We start from the raw sequence: 20,683 nt of genomic DNA, 5'->3' as shown, positions 1-20,683 counted from the left end.
GTCTAGGTATGTAGTTGAAACATGGTCTTTGCTAGTTGCTGTTGGCCTGTTCTGCCACAGAAGGTAACTATGGATCCACTGGTGCTTATGATGTGTGATCACCTACTTGATAGAATATCTGTTTGCCGTAATAAGGGACTGCACTCCAAAAATGTGTTTTTCACTGGTATTATCACAATGCATGTACAAGGCTATGGTGTCAACTTCATTCACATGTCAGTAGAGGAGAGGAGATTATTCATAGAACTTAAGTTTTAGCAATTTAACATTAGAATTTGTTTGGTATGTTTGAGAACACACGTTTAAAAGGGGATCACGAATATTCAAAAAGAATGACCCGTGTGGTTTTCGTGTTTGGATTGTGGATGAACATTTTTGTACAGCCAACATTTTTGTTTGCATACGCGCTACAGAGCAGAGTGTCCTGCTGTATAAGCCAGTGACAGTCCTTAATAATGTGTTATCAACAGTGCCATTAATTGCTTTCATTATCGCACCGGAAGTGGGAAGAATGGTAGATAATTAGACTCGTTTGATGACGTGGGTTGTCGGTATACAAATAATTGAGTTGTTGTGCTTCCATATCATTAGTAAATCTGGCCTATATTCTTAGTTCACAATGCACCAAACAGTGCACAGTTCAAAAAACTGAAACACTATGACTGTGAGAACCATACAAACTCAAGAATGTCAAGTTCCTATGACGTAGTCAATAAGAGGGGACTTCCTGTATTGCGATGTGACGCAATATATTTATACGTCAACAATTGTATGGGAATAGTGCGGTTTTAAAACTTTTACTTTTTACTGAACAAAGGATGGTAATGATGATAAACTTTCAAAAGTAGTTGAGAATACCAATATTCTTGCAAGGAAATTTTTATTTATATTTGTACGACAAACAAGAGCATAATGTCTGTGGTGTGTAGAGTGTAGGCAAATGTCTTTGAACATGGCGAAGAACACAAACACAGGAAACCATGTGGAAACCTCTTGCAGAGTGGGTTGGGCATGTGTTTGTTCACCTTTTCAAAGCAGGGTAGGTACCAGACAAGAGTGTTAGGGCACGTGCGGAATGCCACACAATGACACGAGCAACAACAAAGTCCCGGAATTTTAACTTAATCACATTGACAAAGAAGTAAGGAAATGAACTAGAACCCAGGATGTTATGGTTGTGATGGTTGGGGACTGCATGATTGGTTAACCACTAAAAAAATGGCTGTGTTCCAGTGGGTCTTAGCTGTTAACAGCGAGAACTGTAGGGCACGACTCACAAGGAGAAAAATTATGGGTGTGGAAAAGCAGCACCTGTGCAGTTCTAAAGACACAATGCTGCACGTGAACTTTTGCTTACTTGGCAGAGGCCCTGACATTCCAAATTTGTTAACACAGCAGGGAATAGTAGCACATGCATGAACTTTTGCCATGTCATAAGTAGTCTTGACACTTTTCCATCAGAAATTTAGAAATGGAGAAAAAAATTTATAACTCTTAATGAAGATGAACAGCATTCTAAATGCCTACAAACTTTTTCCCATCATCGCATTATTTGGAATGTCATGAAGTATTATGAGCTTGTTGAGCAGTCACAGCAGCTGCATTATTTCTGCCTCTGGAAATGTACCACTGGAGATTATAGGCTTAAACTGGAGCCAACTAGTGACTGGGTCATGCCAATATCTTGAGTTTCAGCTCTTGTTCTGAAAGAGATGAAAGAAGACAAGGGGTAAAACTAGAAAAAGAATGTTTGTTTTGTTTTCTGAATGAGGGCTATTGAAATGTGATTTTTCTTCTTCATGTTTTTGAAGTTCTGTTTTATCAATCTTTATCTTGGTCGCTTCCGATGTGAACAAGTCTTGCAGGTGTGTCAGTATTTGGGAGACTAGAAGTAGTACAATGTGGTTCAGTGGTAGATTTGGGCTCATGGGAAATCTCCCAATAGTCAGTACTTGAATTTCTGACTGCAAGGTGGTTTTTAAAAAGTCCCCTCGGTGGGCCCAACCACGTGCAGGAACACTGCCCCTCAGTGATTCAGGGGGAAAATCCTGCCTGGAGGAACTTCCTTCTCTGTTATGGTAATTCTACCACAAATTCAAGGCCCTCTCTGTCCGTGTCTGAGCGCTGTGATTGGCCAAGCCTCGCTAGGAAGTCCCCCCTTCAAGCTTATCGCTGCTCCAATCACTGCGCACCGCCTAGCCGCAGGAGAAGTAAACTGAGCCTTAGTCCAGTTGAGCCCTGCGCTTCCCTCTGGCCAGACCTGTCCATGTACATGTCCTTGCAAACATGAGGATCTTGCAGAAAATGGATGTACAGCACAGACAGGTACGCTTTTTTATTCCCTGTTGATTCACTTTTCTATTTGGAAAGGTTGAAAAATGTATCTTGGTGTAGAAATTTGTCCTTTCTTTGGACAGCTTGTAGTCACATTACTGGCTTCAATGGTTGCCAAAAATAACTTATATCTGTACAACAGATCTTGGAGGTTATAGGGAAAAAAGGTATTAGGATTTAGTGGAAAGTCTGAGAGGGCATGCTAAGTCCCCACTAGGAGGGTTTGATCTCAGGGTGTGGTGGCAGCTCTGCTGTGGATCAGCTTATAATGTGACAGAAGGCTGTTTCATTTGGTCCTTTTCACAGGTTCAGGGTCATGGGCAAAAGACCTCCCGGCCATTATTGGTCTCCCAAATGCCTGCCAAGCCACAGTAAGTTAATTAAGGTAGGTGAGATAGACAGTTGACAGCAGCTTTTTTTCTCTCAAAATGATCAGTGCAGAAGTTGATGCCATTTAGCCATCAACATTTCTGCTATGAAGAGAAGTCCATCCATAATTCTTTTCCAAGAAAGAAAGACCATAGTAGAGTTAAGAGAGGAACTTGAATGACTTCCGGTAGACAGATGATGACAACTTTTGGGGAAATTTGTTCTTGATATAAATTTGTATCTATTGTGTTGTCCTGACTTTACTTCTGCTTTGTTTGCATTCTGATCAGGAAATATCCAGCACGACATAATTTAACATCACATAGTGTTTCTGCCAAGGTCAGTGGAAGGCAGTGGTTAAGGATAGTTGGTAGTAGATTTCCTGTGCTTTATATTAATTAATTACCCAATACATTGTATGTTAGTAAGATTATTCCAAGAAGCAAGTGTTCTCTAGTTGGTTCACTAGCTGCCAACTAGAGTCTGACAAGGAATGACTCTCTAGGTATTTCAAGTTCCAGTATACCTGTCATCTTAAAGGAATAAAATCCCAAGGTCCCACTGATATTGTTTTGATAGCCTTGAAGGAGGTTGGAGGGTTCCCTGATTACTCACCTTGAGGTGACATACTGGTGTCACTAAGTACGTCATCCCTCCCTGAATGCTTTACCCATATGGTACCAATACTGAAGCTTACCACCAACATGTGTTTGCATTTTGGTTCCTTTTCATTTCAATTACCAAGGCTGTTAGCTTGTATTAGTAGGAAGACATACTTGGCATTGAGTTACGGCATTAGAAATGCAAACTGCTGTAATAGCAGTGTAAGAAATGAGGTAACTGGCACTTGCATTATGTCTGTATGAGGTAACAGACAGGTTTTGAGGAAGTTTTGTGTATAGGTGTGTCTTTATTCTGTGAAATTGTGCACAGATGTGTGTGTGAGCATAATTGCATATGCGAGCACACATGCCTTACAAGAAGCACAGGTTGATCGATGGGGGCACACGACAACTGCAGTAATTACGTTTTGTCCCTAAGCTGCCCAGAGGGGGATTGGATGTCTAACATACCTCCAACTACGTCCATTCCTTCTCAAGTTTCAAATCTTGACAATTCTTACTCTCTTTATTGGCCCACTTTGATATAGATCTCAGTTTGAGCACTGGTGATTGGCATATGAATTCAAACGTCACATGGGGTAACTAGTAATTTTTCTGACATATGTCTGGTCTGATCAGATCATTAACGTATGGATGCTCATGCTGACGTATGAAACTATCAATCAAACCGTGATTACGCAATTACCTGTGGTTAGGCAGGTTAAACAATGAAAAATCTTGACCTCTGCCATGTAGCACTGCAGTTTATTGGCTGCTCGGGGTGATTTATCCTCAGATGCCTTCAAGAAATATTCTCATTATCATATTCAGGATGGTGTTGCCACTACCCTTAGTACCTTTACATTTGTTGACAGGAACGTTTGGAGAAGAGAACACACATTCTTAGCATACAAATGGCTCAGGAAGCATAGACATACAGGTGTTCAGATTGTGACTAGAAAAGCTAGAGGTATGCCTCTGTTATTTTTCTTCTTTGATGTATTAAAGTAGTGTATGCGATTGACATTCTTTGCATACAAGAAATTGAGCAATTTAGGACATGGTATTCTCTATCAGTGCTATTTCCAAACTATCTACCAGGTATTAGTGAAAATCAAGTGTAAGTCATATCATGATTCAGGTTGCACTTTGTTCTGAAATGACAAACCATGGCCTCCCCACTAGTTAGCCCAAGGTGAAATGTCATGATATGCCAAAGTTCATCTTTGCTTCTTGAAGCGGCTTCAATTTAGAAAGTAATATAGCAAACAAGCATGTTGAGAGAAAAGAACACTCACTGCATGGAATCTTCATAATTGGATCCCATTACCCCTCCCTTCCTGGATATGAAACACACCACTTCCGAACTTTCATACAAGGTCTCCAATTAGTGGTTTGTTGGTGAGCACTTTTCATGGTCAAATCCAGTGTTCATGTTTCATTCAGAGTATTCCTAAAACCCCATTTTCAGCGTCATAGAAGGCATCTCACCAAACAAACTTCACAAAGTGAAAGAGCCAGTCTTTTACTTGCCCACCTGCAGCCAACACACCGCCTACTAATCCATGTTGTGAAGAAAGCCGTCCTTGTACAACTCAGCATTTTGTACGAGCATGTATTAAGACATTCCTGTATACCTTGGTAACTTGGAAAAGGGTCTGTTGTGCAGTTTGTAATGACAGGTTTGTGTGTGTAATTGAGGTTTTTTGCGTACATCAGCAGGTTGATCCACTCTTTATGTAGTTAAAAGCCGGGCTCAAAGAGAATTCTGTAGTCTTCCACTCCTTGATCAATAAGTAAAGAGGGTCATTCTTGTGCCCAGAATCAGGTGTGTTTGGCAAGGAAACAGAGACGTAGTGGACATGTAAAACGCAATGTAACAACAGAGAGCGCAGGGCATCCCAAGCTACAAGTACATGTCCATCAGTTTGGAATCCAACGTTCCTGTAGTAAAACTTAGATCATTCAGAATGTTTGTTATTTCAAAGGCTATACATGTACATGTATATATATATATATATATATACCTTGTCGGACAGCTTGGATATTACATAACAAAAGTGTAAATGAGATGTTGTGTAGTTAAAGCTGCGTTTTAAGGATTTTCCTATTGTATTTGTAAGACAATTTTGTAATTGCCAATGGCTGATGTTAAGGCTACTGTGGCGTACTTAAGGAAAACCAGGTCTAAGGTGTCACAAGCTATTGTCACCTGAGAGAACCTTTGACTTGACCTTTGGCCAGTGTGTCTCTCCTAATTTGTGTCTGCTTGGGAGGAGAATCTTGTTATCTCAGTGGGGGGACCTGTCCTAATCAGTTCACTCCCACCGTAAACATTTTAACTTGAAACACTCTAAGGCGACAACTTGACGCTGAACATTTGAAAGTTTTTTAGGTTCCAAAGGAACGATTGACAGGAAGTATAGATAGGTATTACTGGTATGCATCAATGTCTGGGGATATCAGGGGGGTTAAGGTGAGATGGATGTTTGATTCATCTCAGTTGAATGTATGTCTGAACATCAGTCTTAATTAAGTGGTCTGCAACTTGATCACTTGCAGATAGACTCATTCGAATACAAAATATAAGCAGGGAAAATAAGGGAAAATTTTTAGCTCTAAACACCCCTATAACAATTACTTAGCTTGGCGTCTTGCTAGCTCTATATCTAGAATGTTGTGTTACCTTGGAAAATATGTTGAGGAGCAATAATAATAGTTAGACATGTCAATTAGGCCTTAAACATTAGTATTACACGTGAGCGTGCGTTCACTAACTAAAGGTTATGACCAGATGATTACATTGCATGGGTAAGTATTTGTATAATCGGTTTGTTTTGCTAGATATGAACTATTGTCCTCTATGGACTACGTGCCAGATCACATGGGATAGAACAGGTCTGTTGCTTCAGGCTGTCACTACAGAATTTAGCTGCGTCCTTACCTGTCAGTTTTGCATCCGCTAGGAGACAGAGAGGTTGGCAAATCAGAGGGTTCCAGAGATAAGAGCATGTGCCTATAGGTAGGGAAGTCCGAGGTCCACCTCATTCGCAGTGTGAGAGGAGATACTGTAACAGGCATACAGGCAAGGAGCAGCAAAGAGCAGCACGATGTGCAAGTTTAAGTGGGACGGTCCTACAATCACTAAGGTAGGAAGTTGGACTACGGAAGATATGGCAGTGCCCTGCTACCCATGTGCAGTGTGCTTAGAAATGGACAGTATTCATGCCCGTAGCCAGGATTTCGGTTGGGGGGGTTCTTTTTAGTAAATGTGGGACCATCGAGCGCCGAAGGCGCGAGACTCACGCCGAAGGCGTGAGGTACCTAGGGGGGTCCGGGGGCATGCTCCCCCGGAAAAAAATGAAATTTTCACCCTCTGAAACGCCATTTCCTGCATTTTGACCGTCAAAAATCGCTTGCGAAGTTTAATGGAATTTCTATTAAAGGACAAGGCTTTGAGGCCAACTCCCTCGACATATTTTCACCATGTCCGACACTAAAGGCGCGAGGCGTCGCAATGGAGGTCCGGGGAAATTTTGAAATCTGGACCCTCTGAAAAGCCATTTCCTGCACTTTCTGGGGCACAATTTGCTGATAGACTTACTACGATTGGCTGAAATGTCTATCAAGGAAAAATGCAAATCAGTCATGCCTTTGAAAAAAAAATCTTGGACATGAAAAAGTGGACCTTCGATCCTGAAAAAGCGGACCTTTTGAGCGAGTGGGGGGGTTCTTCCGAACCCCCCGAACCCCCCCTGGCTACGGGCATGGTATTTATCTTTCGCCTTCAGATTGCTCTATATGTGTTCAACATAGGCAGTTTTGGTCACCTTCCGGTGAATATTAACTTGAGGTCAGTCACCTCCGTGGTTAAGCCTGTAACATTGTTACAAATTCCTGCTGATGAGTCTCCCGACAGACTGGAGCCTGTGGTCAGGCGAGGACACAGCTCCAGGCCGGCAGACTCCCTGTCTCTGTAGTTCCTCTGCATGCAGGGGAAGTTTGTGGTATTCCATGAGAGACCAGATAAAATTTTCAAATATGCGTGGATGTGCTGTAGACAACACTTCTGCTAACCTTCTCGGAACAGTTCCTTCCTTGTTGGATTCTTGCAACTGTTTCATTTGGGCCGTTTGTTCTATGGTGAAAGCTCAGGAACACTTGTATTGAGTTATGCTGTCAGCGAACAGATACGTGAAAATATTTGTGAGTAGAACATGTTTGGTGTTGGAGGGAGCCTCTGCTAGAGCATAGCCTGAAGGGAAGCAAAATGGGCTTTCAGCACACGGTTAGTATGCCTATTCATGGACATGGCTGCAGGTGTGAAGCCTGTGTTCAAACTGCTGTTTGTTGGTGCTGTAAGTAGGTACCTTGTCCTACGGTACAATACATGTCGTAGCTGTGGTGAAAAACAGTTCAAAGGTGCAGGTGGTGAAGTTAAATGGTCCACTTTACACATGTGCACTGTTTATTGGTGTATTGTTTTCCCCAATTCTTTTGTCCCTTCTCACGCAAACAGTGGTACGACCCGTGCCACCGTGTTTTGTACACACGCGGGTGGAGGATGTCACTGCCCTCACCTGCTGCATTTTTGCCTCTTCATTAGACACAAAAATGTTGTTTTTTCCTTGTTATGATTGAGCTTGTTTCTTTTGTATACAGTTGTTTCGTTATTTTTCACAAATGCAAATGTTTTTAACCATGTCACATCGTGAGAGCATTACCGAGAAAGCCTTTGTTCTTGGCAGGTGCATCTGTGTTCATTTGTTGAATTGTAAATATCTAAAATACATTATTTACTTCCATATTTTCATTCTTTTTGAACCTGGCTCAAGTGAGAAAGTTTTGGAACAATTTTTGGTCTGCTAGATTCTATACATGATTCTTTAAAGCCATGTTTTCTAACGTGTTTTTTGTTGTTGTTGTTGTTTGTACAGAAGCCCAGATCTCGCCTGATGCGGCGTAAGTCAGCTCCGGCCCACGTTATCCAGGGGCACCTTACAGGAGGGGGCCGCAAAATATCCTCCTCAGGATCACTTCTTAGGTAGGTACAATCGGTCTGTTGTATACGACTTGGTGTTGTGTTTAAACTTAACTAAAACTTGCAGCATTGATAGACAGCCTGAAGATAAGAATCAGCTGTGAACTTAAAAGTGTTGAATCTTTACATTTACAAGAGTGGCACTGAGTTGACATGTATTTGTATCCTTTAGCCCCTCTAGCTTACCCAGCAGTGGCAGGGTCTCTCCTGTGGAAACCAGCCCCGTGTCCAGACAGAGACTGGGAACCAACAACAATGCCATCAACAGGCAGTACATCATGGAGGGACCTGTCCAGCTCACACAGGCGCTGCAGACACAGGACAGATATCTCTTCCTCTTCAGTGACATCGTGCTGGTGGCAAAGCCAAAGTAAGTGCCATGTTCTGTATCCAGCTGTAAGTAAAGAGAGCACCTAGCAGATTGTAACAGAATTGCACCCCATAGAAGTGTTCTATTTACCTGTTACTACTATGTAATGTACAAGTGGACTATGAATGACAAAATAATAATTGAATATTCCAAAAAAAATTGCAAAATGATAAAACTGCCTTTTGGGTTTCTGTGTTTGTGAGGAACAGTTAAGTTGTATGAATGTTAGTACATTTTCAGGGAAGTATTCATGGAATTTGGAGAATGATGTTTACATCATGATTTATTGATTCTATCCGGAAATTCCCAGTGTCCTCACTAGGGTAATCATTTATTGTTTGCATTTTGTATGTAAAAATACGTTCAAGAAAAAGGATTTAAAGTTTGAAATTGGATATCCAAAAAGACATGAAACTGAATATTTAAAGTAACAACATGATATTTGTTTCAGGTCTGCAAACACATTTAAACTGAAGCACAGAGTACGTCTCAGTGAGATGTGGCTCGCCACATGCCTCGACGAGGTCTGTGAAACGACCAAAACGTTAGACAAGTCTTTTGTGATCGGATGGCCAACAACGAACACTGTGGCAACATTCAGCACCCCTGAACTGAAGGAACTCTGGTGGGATGCCTTGACGAAGTGAGTACAATTCCTTGAAGTAGATAAACATGGTTTGACGTCAGTTACCGGAAGACATTCATTTTTTATCAAAGCGACAGTTGAAGGACGATGGTTGATACCGCTGAGACAAAAAGAATGACACCCTGTAGATATAAGGACAGATAACAGTCTGTGATGTCAGTGATGCAAAAAATTTCTTACAACCTTGCCTTATTTTGAGGACTAAAAGTTAAGCATGCCCCCAAAAAACCAGAAGTGCAGAAAAGTGTCCCTAAAACTAGAGCTGTTAGTCTGTGTCTAAAGAATGTTGTTATCGTGACCATATGAACCAAAGGAATGCCATATGAATAAGCAATAACATTTTGATTAGCATTTTACAATATTTGTCCCGTTCAGTTGGCCACTGCACACATTTGAAAACAGTGCATCAGGCATAGTTTTATGCTGTAGAATTTTTGTAGTGCTTGTCCATGTACAGTAAGATGTCAGTACGCCAAAAAGTCAGATCTTACAAGAGGAGGTGGGTTGAACGATTCCACAGACATGTTATGTCGCATCTGTTATCAGTTACAACAATTTGTATACTCAATTCATTGTTCACCTTTTTCAGGTTGATAGCAGAGGGGAAGTCAAAGGAGGAACCCAAGTCCGTGACTCTGAAGGTTGAGAACAGGGACATCGAATGCCCAGCATATGTAAGTTGACTGTTCATTGTCACATTTTATGATAGATAGGCTGAGTCAGGCTTCGAAGCAACATCGTTAGCTGTCTTTAATACTCAGTAGATTGTATAAATGCTAAAAAGTGTTTGATGGAAAATTGTATAATGGCATTAGCAGCAGAAGTTGTGTATGTTCGTGTTGATTTAACATTCTATTTTTCTGCCATTTCTCTACAGTCCAAGTCCTTTTCCGTCAGCAACACAGACTCCGCCAGCAATGTGGTGAAGATGTCGCTTCAGCAGTTTGGGATTACTGTAAGTTGTCCCTGCCATTCAAAATATGGAAAACAATTATGTAGATGAAATAAAAAATCAGTCATTTACTGAATCCTGCTATTCTAAGCTAGTATCTATGTAGGTGAGACAATATTATTAGAGACAATTGACATTAAAAATCAGTCACATTGGGAGTCATCAATTAAATCAATGCACTGATTGGATTCCAGGATGATGCCAGTAACTACAGACTATGGGTGAAGTCTGGGAAAGACGAGGCGCCCTACCCGCTGATCGGACACGAGATCCCCTTCGCCATCAAGATGTCTCACCTGCGCGACGCAGCTGTGACAGCTGGGGACGATCACCTGGTGCTGCTGGATCAGGAGATCATGCCCAGCATGGACCACCTGTCCCCCGAGACTCAGGTGCAGTTTGTACTGAGGGACAGCAGGAAGACCAAAATTGTCATGGGTAAGCCAGTATTAACTTTGCTTTTTATCAAGGATCCAAATCCTGATGATAATCGTCCTGATAGTCTGTTATAAAAGTAGCCACAATACCTTTCCCAGTGTATCATGCCAATCAATAGCCTTTGAATAAACCAGGTGAAACTACGTGGACTAAGTTTCTCTCTATCTTTTCCTTTGCAGAAGACATCCCAAGTAAGAAGCTGAAGAGGTTCAAGAAGTCACCTATCATCAACTGGCCCTTCAAGCGCACCTCCAGCAAGTCCGATATGCCAGACTCGCCCACTACTGCAGAGGCCAGGGGAAAGTAAGTATAAGAAATTCAAGACTAAATGCATTTTCTATACTTGAAATATCTCTTTTTGTAGACAAGCTTAACTTGAAAGTGAGCTAATCTAAGTTTTGTTCTGTTTTTCCCAGGTTGTTTGGCCACCCTCTGGAGAAAGTCTGTGTGGACGGCCAGCTCCCCAAACCCATCATGGACCTGCTGACCTGCCTGTTCCAGAACGGGCCGTACGTCACCGGAATCTTCCGCAAGTCCGCCAACGCTCGCTGCTGCCGGGAGCTGAAGGAGAAACTGGACAAGGAGGCTGAGTACAACCTGAGCGAGTGCCCCATCCATGCTGTAGCAGCTGTGTTTAAGGTATGTTACATTTGTTTCTGTAGTGGTAGAAGGCCTCAATATAATGGTATGATCATTGATAATGGATGGGAAGGTGGACAGAAATACACTAGCATCCTTAGTCAGAAACTTTGAGGTTCAGACATAAATTGGGAAGTTTTGTTCAGCACTTGCTGATGTGTGTTCTCTCCGTGTGTTTTCAGGACTACCTACGTAACCTGCCCCACAGTATCCTGCACTGTGACCTGTACCAGGACTGGGTCGCCTGCAATACAGAGCAGAACGTCTCAGCCAAGGTGTCTATTGTCAGAAGGTGAGAAGTGTAAATGTTGTATGTTTCTCCTTCTTGATTCACTTGTCACCTCTTCACAAATTATTTGAAGAAACTATCGAAAGCTTCACTTATTCATCAATGAGAGGTTAGGGTTGTTTGGTTTATAAAAAAGGTAGAAGAGCACCACAATAACGGGACCTGTGTTTGGTTTCCAGAATACTGGAGCAGCTGCCCACTGGTAACCTGATGCTGCTGAGGTTCTTTGTGTGCATCCTGCACCACATTAGCCTGAAGAGCGACGAGAACAACATGACTGCCTACAACCTGGCCATCTGCATCGCCCCCAGCATGCTGAACCCCCCGCTGGAGGCCTGCGGAGACATCCAGGCTGCTGCCACCAAACAGGTGGGTACAGTGGAGCTCAAGTCTGTTAGGATAGGGTACTATCAAAGCTTGTGCCAATTGGTTTTGTCAGAGTGTTCACAAAATGTTTTGTGGAATGAAGACATGTTAAAACAGTTGTATAGGTCAAAGGCATAGCCTGCTACAGATTTCGCTTACTCTTGTGTTTTGGCTACCGTTTCTATTTTGGTATCTTGACTTCTGGCATAACCTTGTTTTTCTATGTCTTTCTAATTAGTTTTGAGAAATGTTAACGATAGCGTGCTATTCTGCCTTGTGTAGGTGCCAGAAGTGGTCCAGCTGCTGATCGAGCACTGTAAGGACATCTTCGGTGCAGACATCACGACCATAATGGGAGAGGCACCACAAGACCCTGATCACAAACTGCGCCAGGATTCCAGCGGAGATTCAGACTCCGTCAACAGCATGCAGGACTGCACAGGTCAGGAACTGTTTCTTGTGAACATTTGACAGGCCCTCACTTATCGTTAGTTAAATTGTATATGCTGTAAATTATGACAACTTTTTGAAAGCTGTTTTGAAAAGTTGTTTTTATGGAATGTAAGAAATAGTCCCGATAAATCACCATTGTGTGAAGCAGAGTATGTAAGGAATGCAGGGTATTACTAATTACGAGATAAGGCTTGAGTTCTGGCCAGGCTAAAAATAAACTATTTATGAGGTATTTTTGTAACAATCGACCTTGTCCTCAGTGGAGTGATTAGACTAGTTTTTGTGGCATTAGCTGGCACACAGACAATATATTTTGTCACCCCAAACATTTTTTAGTGAAACAACTATACATTTTATTATAGAAATAGATATTTCATAACAAGCAGTGCAGCAAGGTATAACCTTCCCAATTTTAAAGTGACCATTATTTAAGAATATTGATACACAAGTCCTGACCCGAAGTGTCTGTTTGTCTACAGGAGTGATGAGACGGGACGACTCCTCCCTGGACAGTCTGGAGCGAGAGCTGTACATCTCTGAGATGGAGTCCAGCCCGCGGGCGCAGCACGGCGACCAGTTCTCCCCGTCCAGCCTCAGCCGGGACTCCGGGCTCACGCTCAGCGACACCAACCTGTACCACCCGGAGGAAGAGCATGCTGGGAGCTCCGACAAGTCGCGGTACGACCAGAAGTACCTGCATGAGAGGTGCAACAGCGACAGCTCGCAGCACCAGATGAGCATGCACAGGGACTCGGTACTGGACAACATGTCTCTGGGCTCCAGTTCAGGCTACTCCTCCCTGTCACACGACTCCACTCCAATCCCTCCTCCCAGAAGGAACCGGAGAAAGTCTGAGCCGCCACCTCCACCCGCAAAGTTACTGAGAATGAGGAAGAACTCTGACGAGAGGATAATTCCCGAGTACATCAAGCAAATCAAACAACTGCAGATCGAAAGCCAGAAAATGATCAGCGAGACGGAGATCTACTCCCCAGAAAAGGACGCTGTTCCTCACAGAAGGGTGACTGTGGCGGGCACTGTGGACCGACCAACAACATTGGACTTGTTTAGAGATGTCCGAAAGAGCAGTAACTCCTCGGACATCTCCCCGTCATCCGACAGCGTGTTTTCTGGATCAGAGAACAACTCTCGCCGATCCAGCGATGCTTCGCTGCAGAGGGCCCTGGGTAATCTCGTCACCGTGTCGCCCAGAGTTTCTGAGTCCCATGCTCCTCCTGCACCGCCGCCAAGGAAGGAGGTGTCCGCGGAAGCCGTGAGGCTGAACATTGCCCTCGGGCTCCACAACAAGAGGCCATCTACAGACTATGGTGTGCACGTTGCATACTCTCGTCCTCACACTGCCACTCCTCCAGTCCCAAAGGCAGAGGAGGGGCCATACTTTGCTTCTTCGCCCTCAAAGATGTCATCACGACAAGCTGAGACCCCGCCCAAGTCATCTCCCAAGCTGGCAGCAAGGCCCACTCCAGCTAGCAGCCTCACCAACCTGAGGAAGGGCCCTCATGCCTTGCTCAGAAGTAAAAGCTCGGGAACTCTGATCACAACAGGTTTGGAGATGTCCCTGGAATCGCTCACATCCAGTGATAGCAACCTGCAGGTGTTTCACGCACGTAGCAGTTCTGAGAGCGACACGCTGGATGATAAGCCGTCCTCCCTCCGGCAGAGAACCTTCACCAGCCCCATTCCATTGGATTTAAAAGAGCCGAAGGTTACCGCAGAACAGGTCTTTGAGGTTGTCGACAGGAAGAAACCGAACCTCCCGCCCTCGTACCAGGAGGCAGTGAGCCGCAGCCGTCAGTACCCCATCTCTAGTGGCATGCAGGGTCTCACAGTACAGACGGTGAAAACCATGCGCATGCAGAGACAGGACAAGACTGTTGAAACGTCAAACGAACCTGTCTGGAAGAAACAAAGCGAAACGGTGTGGGAAAAGCAGTCCAGCGAGTCAGGGCGAAGCAAACGCCAAAGTGAACCAGCAAGAAGTACCAAGCAGCCAACTGAACCCGCAAAAAGCAAGCAACAACCAGAACCAGTGTGGGAGAAACAGAGCAGTGTCCAGAAGGAAATCAAAGATGAGGAAAGTACGACAAACGGAACAAAGTCCACTGACATCCTGTCGAGGCTACAACGTGGAGTTAACTTGACGAGAAGTAACAGTGACTCTGTTGACCACACACGGCCCTCAGTGTACGGTATTGGTGGCAAGGCCAGCACCAGCAGCAAGCTGTTCCAGGACTCTGTCCCCAGGAAAGCTATGCCTATCAGTAAGATTGAAGTAAACCCTGAGCAGAAGCCTGTGTGTAGTCTGCGCAGAACCAGCAGTGAGCTAGACCGGACAATAGCCGTTCACAGGCAGCACTTCCAACTGCGGAGACAGCAGCTGTTTTATGGTCACAACTCGCCAATGAAGCCCATGAGAAAGGAGATGGACATTCCTGTAACAGACACTTCATTAGACAGACAAAGAAGAGGGTCAGCTCCTACTCCTGAGACCCAGCAGAGTAAAGACACTGTCACAGAAGTTGTCAGAAGCAGCTGCCCAAGCAAACTGCTTTCTTCATCATCGAAAACAGTTCCAGAGAGTCCGGGAGGTATCAGTTCCTATGACATTGTTCAAGCCATGACATCTGCCAACTTTCTGTCCATACAGAGGGGTCAGTCTAAGAGACAGAACAGCCAGGAGAGTCTGAAAAACGATCATACACAAGCTGAGGCAACGAGTGCCTCCGGGACCAAGTTCCAGTTCCCCTTCCCTGATCCCAAGTCAGACCCCCCATCCTCTATGCTGTCACCAGAGGTGAAAAATACCGTCAAGGACTACTTCCTCAGTAGTGACCCGATTAATGGACTGAAGCGAAGCAAAGAAACTGTCAGCGAAATCACGAAGACGAAACAAGACTGGAACCAGAGAAAACGAGGCAACTTGGACTTTGCCGACTTGGACCAGATGATGTTTGCTGAGGAATCTTATGTGTAAATACGGACAAAATGAGATGGACACTTTGAAAAGTGTTAGAACATTTTCTGATATCTTATTTTCTTGAGGATTGCGATATCGGATATTGAAGGAGACAGACTCCTCTTATTTCCTGAGAACCAATTGTTGTACTACGTGCCATAGGTCTGTTGCAATCGGGCACAGGGCTCTACATGTGGACAAGTGCTACATTCATCTGTAAATACATGAGCAGGCGTCCACAGCTGGGGACAAGTGTAAATAGCAACAGCATTCCACATATTTGTTCTGCTCTGGTCATGTAGCCAGTGTACATTCTGGAAAGATTCGGATGTCTGAATGTTATAATGATGGTTCCACTTCTGTATTTCAGAGAAGTGATTAATGTTATACGTATATGTAGAAATATTTGTGCCAGACTTGATGTGGAGGAATACTGTAACACAGCATCGCTGTAATGTAAATATGCATTCCACAAAGTCCTTGTCAGTGCAAGCATGGCTGGCATATGTGCAGTAAACAAGAAATTCTCCGAAGTAATTTATAAAGTATAGAGTTTGTATGTTACGCTGACTGTTTAGCAGTAGGTAATTTTATTTCCAGTTCCTCATCTGCAGTATTTTGTCACTGTAAAAAGTTGTAGCTAGTTTTTTTTTTACTTTTTTAAAAGATACAGTTTTACGTATAGTCAGCTTTAGTTATATTGCTTCTTGTCTCACAAGAAATGGCAAACTGTCCCATCCCAAACTATTCTCTGCCTTCTTTATGCTATTATTATCTAAAACCACAGCCTCTTGAGTCAAATTGACTCTGTTCAGAACAACACTTAGTGTTTCTCTACATACACAGTCGTATGTAGAACAGCAGCTACAAAATGTATGTTCTGCAAAAATGTGGAAATCAATGTTACCTTAATTTTTTGCTTATTTCATTTTCTGCATGTAGTTACATGCCCTGGCCCTTACAGTTCAACTTTAGTTATGGGCCTTCTGAGGTTTTATTTAGTCTGTGGCCAGTAAAAGCTGCCATGTGCTTGTAATTAAATCATACTTATGTACATATGCTAAGACTATAGAGTACTATGTTTTATTCATATATTTTCTTGTATGGTCAAAGGCCAGGTGTCAAGTGGCAAAGTCTGTGCCAATCCAGTCACCACTGTTTTCATTTTGTCTTGTAACTGATGAAGACCTAAGTCTTATGTAACACACCCTCAGCCAGTCACATTAACTATTAGATGTATAAGTGTTCATACAGCATTTTGCAACAGTTACTTCTTATGGTTAGTGTTGTTGCCACAGCTGTTAAGCCAAATGCATATTTCTGTTGTAAATAGAGAGCTGTTTTATATAGGTGTACCTGCTTGATTTCTCATGTTTAATATGTTTTCGGCTCCAACAGGGCCTTATGTTACCTAAAATGGTTCTATCCTGTTTCTTTTCTGTTTCATGTCAGATCTTATAGAAGCATTATTAAAGGAAATACCTCATTTTGACAGAAAACAATGTCCGTTGTTCCTTGTGCACTTGTGAGTGGTGTGTGTGTGTGAGAAAGAGGTGTGTGTGTGTGAGAGAGAAAGGTGGAGAGAGAGAGAGGTTTATGAATGATGCACCCCAATGTAGCTACCCAGTTATCAAGAAAAGCCGTTGAGAAAAAGCAGCTTCAGAGACTGTAAAATTGAGTACAGGGCATATACCAAGTGTCTTTGTAACCAATGAATTTCAAAGAATATTGCTAAAAATCTGCAAATTCCGGTTGTACAAATTGTAATGTAAAGGTGAACATGAGGTGGCAAAAACTAGACTAAACCCTCATGAGAGCCCCTTTTGTTTCCCAAGACCTGAAATGAGCAAACCTGGAAATAAGAGGCATTAGCAAGATACCAGCCTTTTGAGGACAAGCACTAGAAAAGTCCTTGCAAATTTTGGAGTGAAAACGGTACACACTGCTTCATGGCTCAAAAGCGCAGACAAGTGATCAAAAATATTATTGCAGCAAGATTTGGTCAGGATTCTGCAACAATGACAAATTGTCAGTATGTTCACTTTATTCTGACAAGTCTATATTCCTTCAATACATGTATAAATTTTAACTCTGTTTTACATACATATTTCACATCACATAAATAAAGATAAAAATGTACAAAAAGCAACACTGAGAAAAAAACTGCACATGGATCAGAAAGTACAAGCTGACAACAGTGAAATATTGAACTGTAACATAAATAAATAACTTGCAATCCCACATTTACAAAACAGTGATAATATGATGTTCAAAACAAAACAGCTGCCAAATCTAAAAACATACCGGACTCTCATATGTGCACAATGCATCACATTTAACAATATATATGAAGATATATGTACATTCAATCATTAACAACTGCATAAGGCCATCTTCTCAGTAGAATTCTGGGGTAGAAAACTGATACCTGGAGCTGGAAAGATTGAAGCCATTGGCAGTCTTCATGCTATTCAATAAGCTTTTCTTTCTTTGCTTAATTGTGTTATTAAACTAGCAAGAGCTTCAATAAATATTGTTTTTGTATACTTGGCTGTATGATATCAAGTTCCAGCAATATCGTAATAAAATTCTGAAGAACTTGTTTTCACTAACACTTGTTTCAATTTCACTGTAAATAGATCGCCTTGTTGATAATATTATGAAATGCAAGTTAATCGAGTACTGGTGGTTCTCTTGATTTCTTTATAATTAAATACTTCCATGTTCTTGACAATTGCAAGATTCCTGGCAATAGCTCCCCTGTTGATATTCGTGTGAACTGCAGACTAATGTCCTTTCTCGTCCAGGTCGTCCCAGAGTGGCCTGACCTCCTGCAGTGAGACCTCCTGCGCACGTTTGGGCCAGCTGTACACATCAGGCAGGAAGGTGCTGTACCGGGTGCTGTACTGCTGCGCTTTCACAAAAGCCTCCTTATCCTGGAGAAATCAGAAAATTGATTTAATCAACATCACATCGTCATCAACTCTATCACTTCTGAAAATATAGCTCCCCTAAGTTCTTTAAGATAGTCCAGGAAGGATTGTTCCGTAGAGGTGGTTGAGGTATAAAATACAAGTTATGAAAGACAAGAACTGGTAATATAGCTCCCCTAAATTCTTTGAGACAGTCCAGGAAGACTTGTTCCGTTGAGGTGGTTGAGGTATAAAATACAGGTTCTGAAAGACAAGATCTGTCAGCTTACTTACTTAATGCCATAACCACTAAGCCAAAAGGTTTGGACCAGTTGGGCTGGTCAGCTGGTAGCATTTGAACCCTTGTGCAGCGAGGATTAAACAAAGATACAATAGAAGTGTTTTTTTCAGTTTACTCTAGGGCACATCCCTTTTCCTTTTCAAAGTGTGCTGTACTCAATAATTTCCTGCTGTACAAGATGACAGTACCTCAGGTTCCGGGTAGAAGGCCGCCAGCCCATGTCTGTACACATACTCAGCCACATGTGTGGCCAGCTTGGTGGAGACCTTCAGGATGTCCTTCAGGGGAGGGTACAGTCTGCCTGCAGCAAGGTCCTCATCGCTCACCTGGGCTGCTAGGGCCTGGGGAAACATGCAGACATTACAAACAGGCTCAGTGCTTGTTTCACCAGGAGTGTCCAGTGCAATGTGCACAAGACTGCAGGGCCTGGAGGACACTAGTGCTGGATTCCACTGTAGTCCTCAACTCTCAAGCATGTGTTTGGGACTGTGTAACTGGTTGTTTCAATAGGTCCATGGGATTAGTCAATAGTCATTATATACTCATGGAAAATAAAAAAAATCAGGTGATCTTTATTGCAAAGAAAAAAGAAGAACAGTCTTATGAAATTCATTGTAGAAAAAAAAAAAAGTATTTTGTTATATCAGAAAAGCTCCACAGATCAAGTCATCTCCAGATTTTTCTGACCTGACAGCCAGCTTACCTTAGCAGCTGAGAGAAACACCCCATCAGGGATGTGTCGCACACGGCAGGCGATAACAGCCAGAGCCACCCCGGGGAAGATGTAAGCGTTGTTCCCCTGCCCTGGGGTGAAGGTGCGCCCATCGGGTAGTGTTACTGGCTTGAAGGGGCTTCCACTGGCAAAGATGGCTCGGCCCTGGGTGACAGAATGGATAGAATAATAACAAAACTATTCACTGACGAGTAATGAAGTGAACTGTAAATATTGCTGTCTGAAATGTACAGTGTGGACTCATTCCTCAGCTAACCGACAACTATCACACCGCAGTCATCCCTTAGTTAGACATCTCAAGCCACATACTAGTAGTTCGAGTTTTTGAAGCCTGCCAAACTGGTTTCGTTGCATACAACTTCTTCAGTGGCTAGAGGCTTAATGACACAAGTTTGTTGTCTGAAATGGTCAGAGACCTCAAAACCATATTTTAGACCTCAAAACCATATTAAAGGGGGGATCCTTTTTTTCATTATCTTGAAACAGCCCTGAACTACATTAAAAGATCACACTTGACTCACATCGGTCCAGCCATAAGCTTGTTCAGCTGTACACTCCGCTCTGCTTGTGGGGTTGCTCAGGGCAAAGATGATTGGTTGATCATTAAACTGTCCCATCATCCTCACCACTGACTCTGTGAACAGGCGACCAGCACCAGCAACACCTGCATGGCAAACAAATAAAGTTTTCTTTAATTGTGAAACTTTTCAGCAACACTTTCTTCATACAAAAGGACATCACACTCAGGGCTGTCTCCAGGACCCGAGCTGTCCTTGGATGGATATTGTCTGGTTGGGACAGACAAAAATTTCAGCCTTTCATCCCCAAATCTGAATGTCATGTTTAAAAATTGCTGAAAAAGTATGTTCGTAAGGTAAAAATGACAAATTTACTACATGAGCAAACCCCCAAAAAATGACAGAAAAAAAGTTAAAAGCTGGGGACAGCCCTGATCATGCAACCACACAAACATTCCATCTGAATCTGTTTGAGAACAACAAACATGACGAAGTTGAGCACAGAAAGTCTCACCTATGATAGCAGATGGCTTCAGCTCCTTGACACAGGCTTCCACACTGGGTAAAAACTCGTGTTCATGTGCGTATGGAGTCTTGGGTCCATCCACCTTTCCCTGAGCTCGACCCTGTGGAGTATGTATGGGAGGTTGGAGGGTCCTGTTTCTAAGATTTTTTTTCAGAAGCATTATTTGTTTTTCTTCAGTTCTGGAAAAGTTCAGACTTGCCCATTTCTATCATCAACA

The 20,683-nt window shown here is 42.8% G+C and overlaps 2 protein-coding genes across 13 annotated transcripts in view; one reads left to right on the top strand and one right to left on the bottom strand.

Annotated features, from left to right (window-relative positions):
- Positions 1–16,975, top strand: part of LOC118422840 — a 118,733-nt gene extending 101,758 nt beyond the window's left edge. For all 11 annotated transcript variants that reach the window (XM_035830627.1, XM_035830626.1, XM_035830625.1 and 8 more), the window contains 12 exons: positions 8,243–8,349; positions 8,519–8,716; positions 9,168–9,359; positions 9,952–10,036; positions 10,240–10,317; positions 10,509–10,752; positions 10,932–11,055; positions 11,169–11,391; positions 11,574–11,683; positions 11,860–12,049; positions 12,329–12,488; positions 12,979–16,975. In XM_035830627.1, coding sequence (XP_035686520.1) covers positions 8,243–8,349; positions 8,519–8,716; positions 9,168–9,359; positions 9,952–10,036; positions 10,240–10,317; positions 10,509–10,752; positions 10,932–11,055; positions 11,169–11,391; positions 11,574–11,683; positions 11,860–12,049; positions 12,329–12,488; positions 12,979–15,494 — 4,227 coding nt within the window. In that variant the 3' untranslated portion in view covers positions 15,495–16,975. The remainder of the gene's footprint in view (positions 1–8,242; positions 8,350–8,518; positions 8,717–9,167; positions 9,360–9,951; positions 10,037–10,239; positions 10,318–10,508; positions 10,753–10,931; positions 11,056–11,168; positions 11,392–11,573; positions 11,684–11,859; positions 12,050–12,328; positions 12,489–12,978) is intronic.
- A 505-nt stretch (positions 16,976–17,480) lies between these two features.
- Positions 17,481–20,683, bottom strand: part of LOC118422842 (NADP-dependent malic enzyme-like) — a 39,830-nt gene continuing 36,627 nt past the window's right edge. For both annotated transcript variants that reach the window (XM_035830637.1, XM_035830638.1), the window contains 5 exons: positions 20,455–20,566; positions 19,944–20,086; positions 19,393–19,566; positions 18,878–19,030; positions 17,481–18,412 (listed from right to left, as the gene is read on the bottom strand). In XM_035830637.1, the coding sequence (XP_035686530.1) occupies positions 18,263–18,412; positions 18,878–19,030; positions 19,393–19,566; positions 19,944–20,086; positions 20,455–20,566 (732 nt within the window). In that variant the 3' untranslated portion in view covers positions 17,481–18,262. The remainder of the gene's footprint in view (positions 18,413–18,877; positions 19,031–19,392; positions 19,567–19,943; positions 20,087–20,454; positions 20,567–20,683) is intronic.

Source organism: Branchiostoma floridae, chromosome 9 (genome assembly GCF_000003815.2).
Source record: "Branchiostoma floridae strain S238N-H82 chromosome 9, Bfl_VNyyK, whole genome shotgun sequence".
In the NCBI taxonomy this organism is placed as follows: Eukaryota; Metazoa; Chordata; class Leptocardii; order Amphioxiformes; family Branchiostomatidae; genus Branchiostoma; species Branchiostoma floridae.
The sequence above is the reverse complement of the archived record's forward strand: the minus strand, read 5'-3'. Positions and strand labels throughout refer to the sequence as shown.